General features: G+C 46.9%; 1 protein-coding gene across 1 annotated transcript in view; it reads right to left on the bottom strand.

The window, feature by feature from the left end:
* LOC106601775 (axin-2) overlaps positions 1 to 19,967 on the bottom strand; it is a 29,465-nt gene extending 9,498 nt beyond the window's left edge. Inside the window, exons 1-9 of the mRNA XM_045715507.1 lie at positions 19,495 to 19,967; positions 17,102 to 18,036; positions 13,762 to 13,893; positions 7,656 to 7,758; positions 5,102 to 5,242; positions 4,216 to 4,934; positions 3,718 to 3,942; positions 3,289 to 3,456; positions 2,636 to 2,821 (exon numbers count right to left, since the gene is read on the bottom strand). Coding sequence (XP_045571463.1) covers positions 2,636 to 2,821; positions 3,289 to 3,456; positions 3,718 to 3,942; positions 4,216 to 4,934; positions 5,102 to 5,242; positions 7,656 to 7,758; positions 13,762 to 13,893; positions 17,102 to 17,922 — 2,495 coding nt within the window. The 5' untranslated portion in view covers positions 17,923 to 18,036; positions 19,495 to 19,967. The remainder of the gene's footprint in view (positions 1 to 2,635; positions 2,822 to 3,288; positions 3,457 to 3,717; positions 3,943 to 4,215; positions 4,935 to 5,101; positions 5,243 to 7,655; positions 7,759 to 13,761; positions 13,894 to 17,101; positions 18,037 to 19,494) is intronic.
* Positions 19,968 to 20,637: the final 670 nt, after the last annotated feature.

The following is a 20,637-nucleotide window of genomic DNA, read 5'->3' as shown; positions in this document are numbered from 1 at the left end:
AGTGAAAGGACCCCTTCAATTAAAGAAGGCTCAGATTTTGGGTGCCTGCAAGTCTGCCTGTTATATACCCTGACATCATATTTTGTCCTAGTCACGGCCCTTCCCTCTGTGAGAGCTCTATAGGACGCAGTAGAAGGGTCCCGGTAGGCAGCCAGGGAGGGGGCGGGGTCATCTGATCTAAGCAGCCAACCACCTGAGGGGGTACCTCTTCCTGTCAGCCATGATGACTACACTGGCCCTGTTAAGGACCCCCTTTACCCCCCAAACCTACCTCCCTTCTTTTCAGAGGAAGAGGAACCAGCGGGGGAGGAAGAGTAAGTGCTGTATACCTCAGCCATTAACTCTGTAATGGAAAAATGCCTCATTTTGCCCATGTGTGGGGTGGTGCACGTTGTGCTGGAATTCCTAAAGCTAGTGTTTTACGAGACGGGCTGACCAAGTCATACAAACAACGCTCGGAAAAATGAGGAAAAACATATTTTAAAAAACAAACAAAAAAAGTTTTCGCAAACACACACAAAAGGGTGTTCACTAATAAAAACCAGTCTCCATTTGAAACACAGGAAGAGTTCACTAAACGGGGTGCAGCGGGGTCTCACACAGCTTCTATTAAATCAGAATAACATCTCTGACTGGGGAAATAATCCATTGTTCTCTGGCGAGACGCGTATGAACTGGGTAAACAAGAGGACATGAAAGAGAACTAAGACGCGCTGATAATTGTAGCCTTATTTCTGAGAAGACTTCCAAAAGACTTATTTCCAAAAGACTTCAAAGGAGCATGGATCTTATTTGCTCAAAGAGGGAACGAGAGAGAGAGAACTATTTCCATTGGAACATGTTTTATGTGGCAGAATTTTCAGTGTGCAACATCTGGCAGCAATATTGTCTGGCAGGGCCTGGTCGTACTGTTCTTTGTTGAACGCAAGCCATGTTCAAATGACCCAACGCCACACATTCTCCCCCCCGCTACTGCTATTAAAACCATAAGCTTTGAATCCCCCTATCCTCCCCTCTAACAACCTGGATGGTTTGAGAGAAAGACAAGACAATCAACTACATAGACAAGAGAGAGGATGTCCACTATGCAGCCATGCTTCTCACGCCTTAGACCTAGGTTCACATGACCTGGCCAGGAAAAACTCTGGACCCGAGCTACAGCCCTAGTGTTCCCTTGCTCCATGGCCTAAAAGAGAAACTGAATATGTGTGATGCATTCCCATCATACCCCTCTGTACTAGTTATGAACCAATGCTTGACTTGATACCATTCGTGTAATCCAGATCACATTGGAACAGAGTTGTCATCTAAACTGTGTTGGATACACCTAGTGAAGAGGACCTGTAGTATGATGCTGACGCGCTCCAGTGTGTGTTACTACAGCGTGCATGTCTTTAAAGCAGGCTGCCTGATAGCATCGGTGAGGAATTTGCACGGCTGGCCGTGTGTGTGAGTCTTTGTTGGTTGAAATGAAAGGGGCCGGGTTCAAAGACGTGCGTATTAAGTGTGCCTCGCCATGGAAATCAATACCAGATGGGACCCAAAACACTCCTCACTTCAAATTCTCTCCCTCCCTCTCCTCTTTCCTGCAAACCCCCCCTTCCCCCACCCATCTCTCATTCTCTCCTCTTCCTTCGTTTTAACCACAAACACAGGCATATCTACACCACACACACACACACACAGAGTATGAAGTCAATACTCCAACTCATGTGAGCATTCAGCCTAACAGAATAAAGTCGAGATAGAGTTTCTAAATACCCTACCTGGGGCGGCAGGCAGCCTAGCGGTTAGAGGCAGGCGGTTAGAGGCAGGCGGCCTAGCGGTTAGAGGCGGGTAGCGGCCTAGCGGTTAGAGGCGGGTAGCGGCCTAGCGGTTAGAGGCGGGTAGCGGCCTAGCGGTTAGAGGCGGGTAGCGGCCTAGCGGTTAGAGGCGGGTAGCAGCCTAGCGGTTAGAGGAGGCAGCAGCCTAGCGGTTAGAGGCGGGCAGCAGCCTAGCGGTTAGCGGCGGGCAGCAGCCTAGCGGTTAGAGGCGGGCAGCAGCCTAGCGGTTAGAGGCGGGCAGCAGCCTAGCGGTTAGAGGCGGGCAGCAGCCTAGCGGTTAGAGGCGGGCAGCAGCCTAGCGGTTAGAGGCGGGCAGCAGCCTAGCGGTTAGAGGCGGGTAGCAACCTAGCGGTTAGAGGCGGGTAGCAACCTAGTGGTTAGAGGCGGGTAGCAGCCTAGTGGTTAGAGGCGGGTAGCCTAGTGGTTAGAGTGTTGGGCCAGAAACTGAAAGCTTGCTGGATCGAATCCCTGAGCTGACAAGGTACAAATCTGTCGTTCTGCACCTGAACAAGGCAGTTAACCCACTGTTCCTAGGCTGTCATGGTAAATAAGAATTTGTTCTTAACCGACTTGCCTAGTTAAATAAAGGTTCAATACCAGCTGGGGAGGAGATCTGGGAAACTAATGGAGCTATGAAGACACTTTGTGGGGGGCTGATTTTCTAGTGTGTGTGTGTGTGTGTGTGTGTGTGTGTGTGTCCTTACCAAGCTGGTCATAACAGTGACCTAGTGTGTGAGATTGTCAGACTGTGTATGCATAAATGTGTGTGTGTCCGTGCATTGAATGTGTGCCGTAGTGTCCCTTCTCCATACCTGTAGTGTCCCTTCTTGCGGAGCTGTTCTTTAAAGTGTCCCAGTGTGAGGCTGTGTGTGTTCATCCGCCTCCGGTAGGGGATCTCCTCACCACAGAAGAAGTAGGTTACCTCTGTCTCACTACCCATGGCTGGAGCAACATGGCAGACTGTTGTCACCTGCTGCAGCCTGTTGGTCTCTCTCAGTCTGAGGGGGAGAGAGGAGAGGTGTGAACACCGACTTACTTTCCCCCATATAAAACAACAAGCATGCTTGGTGGGTAGTAGCCAATAGCTACACAGAAAGAGAGGAGGGGGACCAGGGCAGGAGTAAAGGCTGGTATATGATCTACAATAATTCATTCTAGAAAAGACTGATGGTTGACTAGAGAGTAGATAACATCTGTCTAGAAAGAGGAGAGAGGTGTGTGTGTGTGTTCTCTGCTCCCCTTCAGCCATGTCCAAGGCTCTGTAGTGTTACTTCAGAAGGAGGACGATAACTAGGGCCTGTTCTCTGGAACTTGACGTGTGTGTGTGTGTGTGTGTGTGAATGCATATCTTCCTCCCTCCACATATGTAATATCATGTTAGTGAACAGAGGAGGAGGAGCGAGATGAGGAGGAAGATGAGCAGAGAGATGAGGAGGAGGAAGACGAGCAGAGATGAGAGGCGTACTCTTCTGTTTGGAGAGAAGCAGCAGGGCTGGAGCCGGGACCAGGGGTGGGTGCAGGGCTGAGGGGGGACAGCACTGGACAGGGCCCAGGGGGGGATGAGGCTGGACAGGGCCCGCTCTGGACAGGCATAGGGTGGCACTTCTCTCTCTGGAGGCTGGATGTAGAGTGTCTGGTGGGGAGAACAGAAAACAATAGACAAACGTTATTACAGTACACTGTGGTAGTACAGTCTCCAGCATCACACATATACTATCTAACCACAGACAGGTTTCAACACAGTAGGAATCACATTGGTATAGTAAAACAACTGATCAATGCATGGGAGTGTCAATATGTACTCCACTGTCTACAGGGAAAACTAGAACCAACGTTTTAGTGAAAGTATCAACATCTTCCTTGTAGTGTGTCCGGGTCGGGGTGCGGCTCCTACCTCTGTTTGGGGGGTTTGGAGACGGAGGCCTCCTCTAGTCTGCGACAGGCCTCCTCCAGCTGGGACAGGGTGTTGGGCGGGGGCAGGGGGGGCATGGCCGGGTCCTGGATGAAGGGATGGGCGGGCTGGTGGGCACGGAGATGAGCGATGGCACCTCCGCCGCCCCACGTGTGTGTCTGGTTGGACGCCGCTCCGCCGCCATAAGCCTTCTTAGTGCTCTGGGTACTGTTGGGCAAAGATAAAAACAGCCAATCAGCATGGAGAATGGAAGGAAGCGGGAAGAGACAATTGTGGGGAATGTTGGGAAATGTACTTTGCATGCATGTAAAATGGCTTTAGGATGTGATTGTGAAACAAAGTGATGAAAATTGTGTTTAAATGTACTGAGAGGACTACAATAAATAAGTTGCAATGAAAGGAAAACAAGTGAAGGGAAATGTAGTTCTGAGGCATTGGGAGAGGACTACAACAGGAAGTGGAGAGGCTAGACTGCCCTACCTGTGGGGTTTGTGGTGCTTGCCCTGCCGGTCACTCTCCAGGATCCACTGCCACACGTTCTGGGAGCGGTCTGTGCTGTCGCTGGGTAGCTGGAGGGGCACGACCTCACCCCCCTCTGTTGCCCCCTCCTCAGCCCCCGACCGACACCCCCCTCGGGAAAGGGAACTGGAGCGCCCCATGCTGGACTCTGTGGGACTGCTGCCACAGGACGCCATCTCCCTGCCCAGGCTGCGACTGCGTGGGTAAGGGGGACCCCCCTCCGCCCCTCCAGACCGCACCGGGCACAGACACAACACCCTCTGGGCTGCCTCTCTCTCCATCTGCTCCTTGCTCTTGGGACCGGCGTGGTGGTGGATGTAGTGGTGGTGGATGTGCTTGGTGCTGCTGCTGGGCCTGCCCAGGGAGAGGGCCCTTCCTGGGGTGAAACCTACTGAGAAGCCCCCTAAGCTGGAAGTGCCACTGGGGCCGGAGGCCCCGGGAGTGACCAGGGGCTTGAGACAGGGGCCTCCCCGGGAAAGAGTCCTGTGCTCTGGAGAGCGGTGGCGGGCCACAGTGGAGGGGGACTGACAGCCAGGGGTTTTTAGGACACGGGACAGGTGGTCGTCCAGGATGGCCTGGGGGTCCTCGTCATTGGGGCCGGTGGGCTGGAGGGACAGGGGGTGGGGGGAGAGCAGGGGGGCACTACTGCCGGGCACCTCAGCCTCGTCCCTCTCCTCCTCCTACACACAGCCAGAACAGAACGGTTAAGTTAGGAGAGATCTCAATGACATACACACATGGACAGGTAAGAAGAACAGTATTGAATGACACAATCAAGGAAACAATTAGACCATTGTCATAGACCTGAGATCTACATCTATAAATCCAACTAGTAGTTCATCCACACCTCCTGCATCTGCTGCAGCCTCTCTTCCAGGGAACTCATGGTCTCCTGGTCTCTTCTCAGCCGCTCCAGACGACAGATGAGCTGAGACGCAAACGCTGCTGGCTCTACCGGAGTCATCTCCTTAGGACATCTCTGTGTCCGCTATGGAGGGAGAGAGGGAAGGAGAGAGGGAGGGAAGGAGAGAGAGAGAGGGATGGAGGGAGAGAGGGATGGAGAGAGAGAGGGAAGGAGAGAGAGGGATGGAGAGAGAGTTAAGAGCTGTAACAGTTAAAGGAGCGGTCGGTGTCCAGATCTGTCTTCCACCTGAGCCCTCTCCTCCTCTCATCCCTGCTAGCCACCCCTGGCAGTGCCGCCCCTGGGCCCTGGGTCTGTGGTGGCAGTTGGTTACACTCCTTGGAGCCTGGGCTCTCTGCGTGTTCCCTCTGTAGTGCAACCAAGCCATCAGCGCTTCCCTCTGAAGTCTCTACACTTCAAAGGGCCCTCGTCAAATATCAAACATTCACTAGGGGAGGGAGAGAGAAGGGAGGGAGGGCAGTGGCTTTACATCTAGGAATAAAAGTCACATATCGACAGGGGGGGAAGGAGGAGAAGGAAAGGGAGGATTAAAAGGAGAAGATGGGGAGATGTGTGCAGGCAGCAGGGGAGGGAGGGAGAGATGGAGGGAGATCAGAGAGGAGCAGGGGTAATTTATTTCACTGTTGCACACTGGGCACCTCTGAGGTACAGTAGAGTCATTATCCCCCTTGTGTGTGTTATTTTATCATTGTCATTTTTGCACTGGGGCTTTCTTGATTCCTCTTCCTCTCTTTTTGTTCCTTCCATCTCTTTGTAGTGGAGATGAAGGGAGAGAAGACAGACAGAGAGACAAACAGACAGACAGACAGAGACAAACAGACAGACAGACAGACAGACAGAGACAAACAGACAGACAGACAGACAGAGACAAACAGACAGACAGAGAGAGACAAACCGACAGACAGACAGAGACAAACAGACAGACAGACAGAGACAAACAGACAGACAGACAGAGACAAACAGACAGACAGAGACAAACAGACAGACAGAGACAAACAGACAGACAGACAGAGAGACAAACAGACAGACAGACAGAGACAAACAGACAGACAGAGACAAACAGACAGACAGACAGACAGAGACAAACAGACAGACAGACAGAGAGAGACAAACAGACAGACAGACAGAGAGAGACAAACAGACAGACAGAGAGAGACAAACAGACAGACAGACAGAGAGAGACAAACAGACAGACAGACAGAGAGAGACAAACAGACAGACAGAGAGAGAGACAAACAGACAGACAGACAGAGAGAGACAAACAGAGAGAGAGACAAACAGACAGACAGAGACAAACAGACAGACAGACAGAGACAAACAGACAGAGACAAACAGACAGACAGACAGAGACAAACAGACAGACAGACAGAGACAAACAGACAGACAGACAGACAGACAGACAGACAGACACAGACAGACAGAGAGACACAGACAGACAGAGAGACACAGACAGACAGAGAGACACAGACAGACAGAGAGACACAGACAGACAGAGAGACACAGACAGACAGACAGACAGACAGACAGACAGACAGACAGACAGACAGACAGACAGACAGACAGAGGCTGTCTGCCCAGCCCATGTGTCCTGAGGCTCTTGCTGCATCATGGCAATGGCAGCTATCCCCCAATCAGAGGGGAAAGAAAAACAAGAAAGGGGATTGAGAAAGGGAGTGTGAAAGAGCACAAAGATGGAGAAAGAATCTGGGACTCTTAAGAAAGCATACATTTGTGAGGAGAACAGAAGGGGGTCAAAAAGTTTGATTCAACTAGCTACCGATGTTGCTAGTTTGGCCTTCCCAAAACTCATTTTCCCATGTCTCCCCTCTCCAACTCTCTTTCCTTTCTTTTGGCCTTTCCAAAGCCAGTTACCAACTCCCCCCTGACACACTCCAACTCTTCCCCAGATCCCTAGTTTTAGGGGTGCAGCCTGAAGAGGGAGAGGGGCAGGGAGGCGGGGTTGTGGAGGGGAAAAAGGGGACAAGCACTGTTGGAAGTTGTCACTTTCCTCTGCGCTTGCTCCATTCATCCTCTGATCACAGCGCTGTGTGTGTGTGTGTGTGTGTGTGTGTGTGGAGGAGCTGGCAGTTGATTCTAAAGCCTCCAGATAAAGCCGCGAGAGAGAGGGAGCTCTCCCCCATCTCTCCATTCTGAGTATATTTTCATCATCAGTGTGTGAAGAGAAGACACTGGTCTTTAGAATGCACAGGATAAACAGCTTAGAAACAGTCTCCTGCAGACTTCAAGGAACCCAAGGGGGGTGTGGGTTACAAAGGTAGGGAACCGTGGTGTGTGGGGGGGGACTTTGACATCTGCTTTGCTCTCACATCTTTGTTGTTGTTGAATGGAAGACGTGGAATAGAGATGGTGGTACTATACATAGAACTGCAGACCTGAATACAGACCATGGAAATGGATGTTGCACTACTGAAAAGCACTAATAAGTGGGGCAATAGGACATTTGTGTGTGTACACTTACAGGGAAGGCAGGTAGGGCGACTTGGCTGTTCATCCTCATGTTGCGCTGCATCTCTCTCTGCAGGTGCTTCTTGGAGCCCAGCTTGTAGGGAGGGATGCCATCTCTGTCAGGGAAACGCACAGGATACACAGGTCAAACAGCCAATCACACACAGCAATACAACACACACCCAACCAGGAAGCAGCTCATTGGTCACCTAATAGCTATTTCAATCACCCCCTATTTAACCCAGATAAAAAATACAATATATTTCAGGTCAATTCTGAATCTGAGGTGTAGTGAGCAAGAGGTGAACATTGGATAGGGTTTCTGCTAGGTCTCAGGTCAGTGTGTCTGACAGAGTAGGGGATTTCATCTGCCCTAAAACTGACACTCATCTCCAGCCATGGCTCCCTGAGCAGTGGGCACTTCGCCACACACCCCTGCACTTCCTTTTGACTGAGCCCAGAAAGGATCACTCAGCCCTCGAGGAGAGCTGTGCCAGGCTTTAGCTGTTAGCATTCATCATCAGCAGTACACACAAAGTTAGCATTAGCATCCCGCCATTGACATGCCCTGGAATCCCACTAGTCTAGAAGTAAACTATACTGTTTGGAAGGTGCACACACAAACCCACTGATCAAAGTGTCAGTCCTACAGAGAGAATGATCATAACATGTAGGCTAATAAAACTTCGTTCACACCAACCAACCAAGAGCAAAAGCCAGTGTTTCTCTACCGGGCCAGGCGAGCCCTGCCCTATAAAACGCCAGTATCTCAGTGACCTAGCCTAGCCAGTAGTGCACCCGACCGCCACTTGTCTCACTGTTGCTTTGAAATCCCACAGTCATGCGCATTGCCCCCCTCCCCTCTCGAACCGCTCCAGTCTTCATTTGGCAAGCCTGGCTCTGATCTCCCCACATCAAAAGGCTGGTTTGTGAGATAAGGTAATGTTTGAAGTCTGCGCAGCTGCATTCCCCAGCGTCCAAGCAAATCCATAAATAAGATATAACCCCCCGCTTTTTTATTTTCTTTATCTAGAAATGAGATTAACATTTTTGGTGTGTCGCCCAGCCTTTTTAACCGTCATAAAGACAGAGATATTCTAATCTTAAATGAGAGTAAAAAAAAATAAAAAAAAACAAGCAGGAAGCTTGTGTGGCTTTGTCTCCGTCGCTGTTACTAGGCCTGTACTATCAAAGAGTACGGCGCAGGATACTAGGCCTGTACTATCAAAGAGTACGGCGCAGGATACTAGGCCTGTACTATCAAAGAGTACGGCGCAGGATACTAGGCCTGTACTATCAAAGAGTACGGCGCAGGATACTAGGCCTGTACTATCAAAGAGTACGGCGCAGGATACTAGGCCTGTACTATCAAAGAGTACGGCGCAGGATACTAGGCCTGTACTATCAAAGAGTACGGCGCAGGATACTAGGCCTGTACTATCAAAGAGTCAGAGTACGGCGCAGGATACTAGGCCTGTACTATCAAAGAGTCAGAGTACAGCGCAGGATACTAGGCCTGTACTATCTACTATCTATACCGGTGCTTTGATTAGGCCTGTCTAGATATACACTGGTCAGGCAGTCAGAAAGTTACAGACTGGTATCATAAACTCTTTATAGCTGCTATACTCTACTAAACCTTCTAAACCACTCCCTTGGCTGTAAAATAAAGTCATTTCTATTCCAGACAGCATTCTTTAGCTAGGTCGTGATTCACAGGAACGACCGTTTGCAAGTTAGCAATTCCAGTGATAGGTGTCATGTGATCAAAAGGCCCAAGGTCATCCTGAACAGCTGACTAAGACTACATTACTGTCAAAGACAGGTGATGAATGAAGATATCCCATAAAGGCTGTTTACCATCGGGAATAATGTCCCCGGATCCAGTCTACTTAAGGGGTGGCTCTACCATAGGCACCAATGCATTAGCAGCTGGGTCTGGTCTACTTAGTTCATTGACTTTATATGAACCAGAGAAAAAGGAGCTCATGAAATGTATTGCTTTCTCTCGTGTCTCTGATTACGGCCATGTGTCATGAGAAACTACATCTCTCCCACCATGGCAACACTTCTCCTCTAAATCAGACTCCAAACATACTGTACTAGGGAATGGGGCTGGAGCCTGCATTGGAAGGCTGTGGTCTAGGGCCTAAGGGGGGGGCTGAACAGAGGTGTAGCCTAATGGTTAGAGCCAAGGCTAGGGCCTGGGGATGAGGTCTACAGGCCATCCTGTCCCTGGTCTGGTTCTACTCTGGCCAGTAGGCCTCTGAGGTGTCAGGAGGAACAACCAGACTCATTTCATCCCCATGGGGGGGGGGCATGCTCCTACTCTCACATCCCCTAGTAGGGCTGTGTGTGTGTAGATTGGTGGTCTCAAGAGTGTTCCCTAATCCTGACACAGTGCGAGATTCCAGGTGAGCTATACCGAGACCTAGAACCGGAGAACCTCCTTAGAACCCCTCAAAGAGGAGCGAGCATCAGATGACAGGCTCAGTTTGTGCGACAGAAACTCTTTCCATACACTCCATGAGTCTGAAGGTTCCCATGGCCAGTTGTGCCTCTCGCCCCCACAGAGACCAGGACAAGTCAGGAAAACCACAAACACTGTTCAGGTTCAGCTAAGAGGCTCTGAATCAAAACTCTTTCCCAGAACGTTCCCAAACATTACTTCTAGAGGTCGACCGATTAATCGAAATGGCTGATTAATTAGGGCCGATTTCAAGTTTTATAACAATCGGTACTTTTGGACCCAGATTTTTTTACATTTATTTGACACCTTTATTTAACTAGGCAAGTCAGATTAAAAACACATTCTTCTTATTTTCAATGACGGCCTAGGAACGGGGGTTAACCTGTTAGGGCTAGGGGGCAGTATTTGCACGGCTGGATAAAAAAATGTACCCGATTTAATCTGGTTACTAATCCTACCCAGTAACTAGAATATGCATATACTTATTATATATGGATAGAAAACACCCTAAAGTTTCTAAAACTGTTTGAATGGTGTCTGTGAGTATAACAGAACTCATTTGGCAGGCAAAACCCTGAGACATTTTCTGACAGGAAGTGGATACCTGATGTGTTGTATTACCTTTAAACCTATGCCATTGAAAAACACAGGGGCTGAGGAATATTTTGGCACTTCCTATTGCTTCCACTAGATGTCACCAGCCTTTACAAAGTGTTTTGAGTCTTCTGGAGGGAGATCTGACCGAACAAGAGCCATGGAACGATGATGGCCCATTAGACACCTGGCGCGAGAGTTCATGTTGGGTACCCTCGTTCCAATACGTTATAAAAGAGAATGCATTCGTCCACATTGAATATTATTCATGTTCTGGTTAAAAAAGGCCCTAATGATTTATGCTATACAACGTTTGACATGTTTGAACGAACGTAAATATATTTTTTCCCCTCGTTCATGAAGTGAAGTCCGGCGGGCTTAGATCATGTGCTAACAAGACGGAGATTTTTGGACATAAATGATGAGCTTTTTTGAACAAAACTACATTCGTTATGGACCTGTGATACCTGGAAGTGACATCTGATGAAGAGAATCAAAGGTAATGGATTATTTACATAGTATTTTCGATTTTAGATCTCCCCAACATGGCGGCTAGTCTGTATCGCAACGCGTATTTTTCTGGGCGCAGTGCTCAGATTATTGCAAAGTGTGATTTCCCAGAAAGGTTATTTTTAAATCTGGCAAGTTGATTGCGTTCAAGAGATGTAAATCTATAATTCTTTAAATGACAATATAATATTTTACCAATGTTTTCTAATTTTAATTATTTAATTTGTGGTGCTGACTTGAATGCCGGTTATTGGAGGGAAACGATTTCCTGAACATCAACGCCACAGTAAAACGCTGTTTTTGGATATAAATATGAACTTGATAGAACTAAAAATGCATGCATTGTCTAACACAATGTCCTAGGAGTGTCATCTGTTGGAGGATTGTAAACGGTTAGTGCATAATTTTAGCTGATTTTATGGTTTTGGTGACGCCTGTCTTTGAATAGGCACAACATTACACACAACTCTTGTAAATGTACTGTCCTAACATATTCTAAATTTATGCTTTCGCCGTAAAACCTTTTTGAAATCGTAAAACGTGGTTAGATTAAGGAGATGTTTATCTTTCAAAGGGTGTAAAATAGTTGTATGTTTGAAAAATTTGAATTTTGACATTTATTTGGATTCAAATTTGCCGCTCTTGAAATGCACCTGCTGTTGATGGAGTGCACCACGGGTGGGACGCTTGCGTCCCACCTAGCCCATAGAGGTTAACTGCCTTGTTCGGGGCAGAACAACAGATTTTTACCTTGTCACCCCGGGGATTCGTTTTTGCAACCTTCCGGTTACTAGTCCAACGCTCTAACCACCTGCCTTACATTGCACTCCACGAGGAGCCTGCGTGGCAGGCTGACTACCTGTTACGCGAGGGCAGCAAGAAGCCAAGGTAAGTTACTAGCTAGCATTAAACTTATCTTATAAAAAACTATCAATCTTAACATAATCACTAGTTAACTACACATGGTTGATGATATTACTAGTTTATCTAGCGTATCCTGCGTTGCATATAATCGATGCGGTGCCTGTTAAGTTCTCATCGAATCAGTCTACTTCGACAAACGGGTGATGATTTAACAAGCGCATTTGCGGAAAAAAGCACTGTCGTTGCACCAATGTACCTAAACATAAACATCAATGCCTTTCTTTAAAATCAATACACAACTATATATTTTTAAACCTGCATATTTAGTTAATATTGCCTGCTAACATGAATTTCTTATAACTAGGGAAGTGACGTTGTGTCACTTCTCTTGCGTTCCGCAAGCAGTCAGGGTATATACAGCAGCTTGGGCCGCCTGGCTCATTGCGAACTGTGTGAAGTCCATTTAATCCTAACAAAGGCCGTAATTAATTTGCCAGAATTGTACATAATTATGACATAACATTGAAGGTTGTGTAATGTAACAGGCATATTTAGACTTAGGGATGCCACCCGTTAGATAAAATATGGAACTGTTCCGTATTTCACTGAAATAAATGTTTCGTTTTCGAATGGATCGTTTCCGGATTCGACCATATTAATGACAAAAGGCTCGTATTTCTGTGTGTTATTATGTTATAATTAAGTCTATGATTTTATATTTGGTAGAGCAGTCTGACTGAGCGATGGTAGGCAGCAGCAGGCTCGTAAGCATTCATTCAAACAGCACCTTCATGCGTTTTGCCAGCAGCTCTTCGCAATTCTTCAAGCATTGCGCTGTTTATGACTTCAACCCCCGAGATTAGGCTGGTGTAACCCATGTGAAATGGCTAGCTAGTTAGCGGGGTGTGCGCTAATAGCGTTTCAAAAGTCACTCGCTCTGAGACTTGGGAGTGGTTGTTCCCCTTGCTCTACATGGGTAATGCTGCTTCGAGGGTGGCTGTTGTCGATGTGTTCCTGGTTCGAGCCCAGGTAAGAGCGATGAGAGGCACGGAAGCTATACTGTTACACTGGCAATACTAAAGTGCCTATAAGAACATCCAATAGTCAAAGGTATATGAAATACAAATCGTATGGAGAGAAATAGTCCTATAATAACTACAACCTAAAACTTCTTACCTGGGAATATTGAAGACTCATGTTAAAAGGAACCACCAGCTTTCATATGTTCTCATGTTCTGAGCAAGGAACTTAAACATTAGCTTTTTTACATGGCACATATTGCACTTTTACTTTCTTCTCCAATACTTTGTTTTTGAATTATTTAAACCAAATTGAACATGTTTCATTATTTATTTGAGGCTAAATTGATAGTATTTATGTATTATATTAGGTTAAAATAAGTGTTCATTCAGTATTGTTGTAATTGTCATTATTACAAATAAATAAAATAGAAACGTTTTATTTTTTATTTATTTATTTAAAACCGGCCGATTAATCGGTATCGGCTTTTTGGGGTCCTCCAATAATCGGTATCGGTATTGAAAAATCATAGTCGGTCGACCTCTAATTACTTCCCATGACACTCTTCCCACAGTAGTAACCATCAGTATACTCCAAACCAGAGAGGCTACAGTCATTTCCCTCAGAAAACACACAATTGAAAGCATTAACCTCTACTTACACACTGCTGTCGGTCATGGACATGGAGTCGTCTGTCATGGCGTCGCTGGACACCTCGCTGTCGTTGGTGCTGGTGGCTGGGGCAAATGAGCCCACATGGTACGGGTTGACCGGGTCCCCTCGCCTGTGGGACCTACACACACAGAACAATGCAGTTTAAATACATGTGTCAGGTAGCAATACATCAGATATACACTAGTACCTCTCATCTGTTTAGACCAGAGCTAAGGCCATAGGGCGCTTCTCTCTCTTCTTGTGAAATAAGAGAAACTAGGTGGAAGATATTTGGGGACCTATGCTGCCAACTTGAAACTAGTCCCTTTGTGTGTGTGTGTGTGTGTGTGTGTGTGTGTGTGTGTGTGTGTGTGTGTGTGTGTGTGTGTTGTCACGACACCAGTATTGTGATACTACCATACCAGATTTTCCTTGGCAAAAAAAGAAAACACCAAGCAGACTGAAATCTATGGTCCTTTAAAACCTACTTTGGTAAAATATCATGTGCTATAACTTGCCCAAACAAAACTAATGTGACTCTCGGCGACAACATAAGGCAGTTTTTTTCTAACATTAGGACCGTTTTCCTCAAGAAAATGTGGTCCACTTCATGTTTTGTTTTCTTTGATTCCTAGTATGGCGATAGTGGTATCGTGACAACACTAGTGTGGTGTGTCTCAGACAGTAATGACTTGGAGGTCCACCACACTCCAGGGCCTGAGGAATGTGACAGGGTTCTCCCCCTGGGGTGAGTGGTACAGCAGTGTGTGTGTAAGTACATTTCCAGGGCGATCAGGACACTTCCCTCTCAGGACACCCTATAAGAGGACTGTGTTTGAGGCTTTGGCTGCTATAGCCCACTGCTAGTAGGAAAAGGGGATACCTAGTCAGGTTGTACAACTGAATGCCTTCAACTGAAATTTGTCTTCCCCATTTAACCCAACATCCACGTCTTCGGTGCCCAGGGAACAGTGGGTTAACTGCCTTGCTCAGGGGCAGAACGACAGATTTTTATCTTGTCAGCTCGGGGATTCAATCCAGCAAGCTTTCGGTTACTGGCCCAACGCTCTAACCACTAGGCTACCTATCATAGTCAAACTGGCCCTAAAACTGACCAATCCCTCTAGCTGTCTCTCACTTTATTGGCATGGTAAATCTATGTTTACATTGCCAAAGCAAGTGAAATAGATAAACAAAAGTGAAATAAACAATAATAATAAAACTCTTGCTTCACAGCCCATCACCACCTGCTGTGATAGTTTCCTCTGCTTGGGGAGGAATGCAAGAAAGGGGGGAATGAGAGAAGAGGAGGAAGAGAGAGAACCTGAGCTCACAGCCAGGTAAGAGAGGGGGAAGAAAAGAGGAAGCGTGAGTGTGTAGGGAAAGGAAAGAAATGAGAGAAGAGAAAAAGGGGAAGCAGGGCCTCTTCTTTATGAGCAGCCCACTGGCAGGAGAGAGCCAGAGAGTTGGAGAGGAAGAGAGAGAGGGGCCCAGCATGACTAAAGCCATAGGCCCCAGCTCCAACCTGACCTTCAGAGGGGCTTGCAAACACACAGGTATTTAGTACAGCTGGCCTCACATCTCTCCCTCCCTCTCTCACCCCTCATTCATTCTTTTGCTTTCTTTCAGGAAGAGACCCCCCCACCCACCTCCTCCCAGTCCCCACAACTCCTTTCTGTCCTTCCTTTCCGCTCTCTCTCCCTCTAAAGTACACCTAGTCCCCACATCCCAGCATTTTCAAAAGGAAGAGATAAAAGTGGGGAAGAAAGAGGAGAGAAAATAGGAAAATGCGGAAATCAGAGGAGAATCACAGTAAACAAGTGAGAGAGTGGTGAAAAGAGAGCGAGGGAGAGATTGGGGGTTAAAAGAAAAAAAAACATTGAAAGAGAGAATGAGTCTGCTATCGCTGCTCAGCGGTTATTGAGAATAATCTGATTCAGGGAGAAGAAATGAGTTCCACATGCCAGGGAGAGGAAAGCAGCTAGAGAGGTAGTGGAGGGGTGTCCCTGACTCCCTAACAGTCTGATTCAAAACACCACCTAACCAGGTGATGGAATAATGGAGACCGGTCTGAACTGAAGCCTCACTGGGACACGAACCCATGTCCTTCTCAATCCTCCTATGGGGCAGGCTGGGTTGTCAACACATGTTCTTCCTGGTCCCTCCCCTATAGTGTGTTGATTCTATTGACACTTTCTAGCCCAAGCAGACACACAATCCAGCCAAAACCACTAAGAAGGACCCCAATTCCCCTCCCTGCAGGCCAAACACCAGTCTGGCACCAGGGCTCTAAAGCCTGATAGACTCCCTCTTTAGAAATGTTAAACTTAAGTGGTTCGTCTGACAAGTCAATGGCCATTGATTCATGACAACCATCTGGCCTTGGGTTGGGCCTCATCAGCTGATTCAGGTCCTACTGCGACCCTCATCCATATACAGACCAGCAAATCAATGGCTTGTTGGATTGGCATGGGAAGTTGTCATATTTCACTCCCATTAAGATTAGATAAATACAATCTGTTTATATAGGAGCAGTAAGGGGAGGATAAAACTGAGGTATGTATGATATGAATAAATATTCACCTGTAGCTGCGTGGTCTACATTCTGCAAAACACCCCTCCCTTTTCACCCACTGAACATCTGACATGTATAGATATTAGATGCACATATGACCATGAAGTCCAGATAAGTGAAACCGAACCACTGTGCTGAAGTGGCTCTGAACATTTCAAATGACTAGCCTACTATTTGTCATGTTTGAGATACATGGCCAGAGCAGTGTGTGGCTGAGGCACAGCACAGCAGAGGCATCATGCATTATTGGCTGACAGGCTGGGGCCAAGGCCAGGGTGCTCTGTTAACTTCCCGTGGAAGACGATCCCTCTATCTGCTCAACTATTTCAAAGCTCCGGAAACAGAGGCAAGCCAGCAGAGGGCTGCACTCAGTCTAGAGAACACCATTTATACTACACACACAGAGAGAGAGAGAGAGACAGAGAGAGAGAGAGAGACAGAGACAGAGACAGAGACAGAGAGAGAGAGAGAGAGAGAGAGAGAGAGAGAGAGAGAAAGAGAGAGAAAGAGAGAGAAAGAGAGAGAAAGAGAGAGAAAGAGGGGGAGTGTGTGTGTGTAAAGTATCTCCTAAACAAAGCTAACAAGCAAGGTGAGATGAAAACGCATCTGGAAACTGTCTATTTTGAGACAGTATATGCTCTTTTGATGTTATATCCTAGTTATTATCCATGACTTACAAAGCCCCATACACACTAGGCTAGTCACTGCATTCCCCAACATTTCCCTATTAGTTGGCTATAGTACGTGAAATAGGAAGGGACCAGTATCTTACCTGTACCCCTTCTCCATCACCTCCACCGTCCTCATAGACACTGTTGCCCTCAGCGCCTGGGCAGAAAGGCCAACCACAGAAGCCAGCGCTTTGGCTTTGAAATCATTACAACTCCACTCCTCTTCCTCATTTAGGGTGGGCAGGTACCCACACACCAGCTTCAGGCTACCTAGCCCGTTAGGGTTCACATGAGCAGGGTTCTCGCCCCCGCTCCTCACATACTCGAGGTAAATGTCCGACGTCAAGAACATCTGGTAGGGGCTCTCCTCCATGCTGGTCTGGATCTCGGTCTGTGCCTGGTCGAACATAGCTGAATCAATCTGTTGCTTCTTGATATTATCCCGAATGAAGGTTTTGGTCGCAGGCTTGAGCTGCTTGGCGACTATGCTGCTGGTGTCAATATAGCGCTTGTAAATAGCTTTGGCGACTCGCAGCGTTTTGGTATCCTTGAGGTCCATCTGCCTGAAACCATTACAGGCGAACCAAAAGTCTAAAGTGTCGACGCATTTCTCGCGCTCCAGGAATGTCCTAAAAAGATGAGCACCGTCTTGGTCCCCAAGAAGAGAATGCAACGACTTGGTCCACCGGGCTAGCGGCGAATCCGGTGACGCGCTCCCCTCGGGTTCCCCAAGTCCATCCTCGTTCCTCTTCGCAGTGTAACCGGGAGGCCCGAGCAAAACCGGGGTACCCTGGGGTCTCATCATGGCGAGCTTGCCGGGGTAGCACGGCAGCACCTCGCCCTCCTCCCCCGGGACCGGGGGACGGGGAGCATCTTCTCGGAAGCTATTGGCGATATGGTCCGATATAAGCGCTCTGCTCATGGCTCCGAAGGCAGCAGCAACAGAAAACCTGTGCGTTGTTCGCCTCCTCCGAGCGCTACAACAATCTCCTCACTCTCTCTAGTCAGCCGGGGAGCTTCTCTGCCAGTCTTCTCTCTGAAACAGAAGTATTGATCTAATCAAACTCAGATCCACCGCAAACTTCAAAGGCATACATGCAGTAGAAGTATTTTCAGAACCTTTACAGACTTTCAGAGAGAGAGAGAGAAGATGAGATGAATGGTGCGGCAGATTTACATAAATACTCATTCGATTTTATTTGGCGTGCTCACTGACATCTTCCTGAACCAATGTTGGTGTTGAAAGTGATCATTAACATAACACGGTTTAGCATAAACTCATAAAACAGCCAACAGAGTGAGTGATGCTTCTGACGAGCTTGAGTTCCCATCATCTCGCTCCACTTCATTAACTGCATAGGAAAACTATAAATCCAAGACCACAGAAACATCTTCTGTGCGGAAATACCAAGTAGCCTGGATGGAATACAATAAAAGTGCAAAAGACAGACATTTGTACACAATCGCATAACGAAGACCGATATTAGTGAGGCTGTGTTCTCGTGAACACCTCAACAATTAGCTGGTCACCAAGCCCAATCTGATCCTGAACACGCCGCAGCACGTCCAGTACACCACCGACCAACAGACACCGACCCACAACGAGGCGTGCACGCCACTTTCCGCTCACTATTTGCTTATCATAAGCGTCACAGAACAGCGAAACGGTCCAAATTGAAAAGACTACACAACCCTAAACATATTCAGGAGACAGACTAACGTTACTAAACTAGGCTACAGGACATGCTTTGAAAACGTGATGGAAAGCGTTGATATAGAACTGAACTTGATTTTGAAGTAGGCTAACCAAGCTACAAAATGATAGGCGGGCTCTCTGATTTCTGCTCTACCAACATCATGAACCACAAATTGATAAAATCATTTTAAAAGGCCTCCGAGAAACAAGCTATGTTCCACGAGAAACAGGCTATAGACATGGAAGCGGAGCCGACTACCGATGGCTGCTAAACGCTACATCGTAGCCTCCGATCAGAAGCTGCAACAATATCACCTTTCACATTTGTAACAATTGTTTTGCGACGAAAGCGAATAAATCGCCTCAAACCAGCCACCGAAATAAAACAGCCGAATCGAGATCCTCATTAGCCTACATCGCCGTTTATATTCTGCACCAGATAAAATAAAATGTTCAACTACCTAATTCCATAACGCTCTTGTATCTTTAGTGGGTAAAATAGGCTACATTACTTCATCCAACCACACAGAAAAGTATTCAGATCTCATGGGGGGGAGGAATTCCAAATACTTATATCGTGATGAATAGTCCTCTAAAAAGCGTATCAAAGTTTAGATAAAGTGCCCAAATACTTATCACAACGAAAAATAATCGCACAACACACCAAATGATAGTTGTTTGAGCTCTGTATCTAGCAAACTAAGTTAATTGCATACAGCCACATTACTTCAAAGAAAGTCAACAGAACATCAAAGGAAATCCAATGGGTCCAGAGCGAGGAACACTCTTGTAACTTACCATCGATCCACGAGTTCGGTCTTCCAAAAGTATCCGTTTTTATCCACAGAAAAATAATCCACAATAGTCGATTCCACGACAGAGCCCTTTACAGTCCGATTTGTTTCGTGTTAGTTGCAGAAAGAAAAATGTAGTTTTCCAGGGGGAAAAAAATACTGCTTAGTTTCCCCCTTTTCTTTGCAAATGTTTCAGTCTGCCATGCCATACCGTAGGTCTCTCCTGTAGGCTATTCCAATACGTTCTGGGCTCAGGGTAAAACAGCGCACTTCAAAGTGAAGAACCGACAGCCTCGTCCCGGAAGCTACATAGAAAACAATACTCCCCCTTTCCCTTTCAAAAAGAACACAGCGCATTCAAATTCACCGACACATATTCATCCTTTATCTTTTCATGTTTTCAGAGGCTGGTGAATTGATGGCCGCGGTGAAAAAACTAAAAACATTCAAATAATTTTTACTGTCGATTTTACAGATCACAAAGTTACAACAAAGTTTCTAGGACCTTATCAAAGACAAGAAATCTTGAGCCAACTCCCTGAGGCTTTGGAACGTCAGAAGTAACAGATCTGCCGCCCCAATAGCATTATCCCTGCAATCCCTCTGTTGCTACATACACTTTAAAGACACAGGCCTCTTTTCTTTTAAAGACGAATAGTTTCCTGATTAACCCATTTCTATCTTTGGGATGCGCAAAAGACACAACGTTGTGTTGGCTATCTAATCTGGTATACAATTCCCCAGGGTAATTCTAAAATGCCAAATTATCAAATAAAAACGACAATCCATAGATGCCATGTGGAGTTGAAATGCATGTATGACATACATCTCAGCAGCACATTTTCCACAGCTCCTTCAAGTGGCCAGGTTGGGTAAAGGTATGATATACACATGGGTTATTAAAGGTGCAATTTGCAATAGTTACTGCTATTCTATGTTCATTTCAACTAAAAATATAATATAACCCATTGGTCATTGAGGATTATAAACTGGGTGGTTCGAGCCCTGAGTGCTGATTGGCTGACAGCCGTGGTATATCAGACCATATACCACGGGTAAGACAAAACATGTATTTTTACTGCTCTAATGTAATGTTGGTAACCAGTTCATAATAGCAATAAGACACCTCGGGGGTTTCTGATATTTG

Source organism: Salmo salar, chromosome ssa03 (assembly GCF_905237065.1).
Source record: "Salmo salar chromosome ssa03, Ssal_v3.1, whole genome shotgun sequence".
In the NCBI taxonomy this organism is placed as follows: domain Eukaryota; kingdom Metazoa; phylum Chordata; class Actinopteri; order Salmoniformes; family Salmonidae; genus Salmo; species Salmo salar.
Note: the sequence above shows the minus strand (reverse complement) of the source record. Positions and strands in the feature narration are given on the sequence as shown.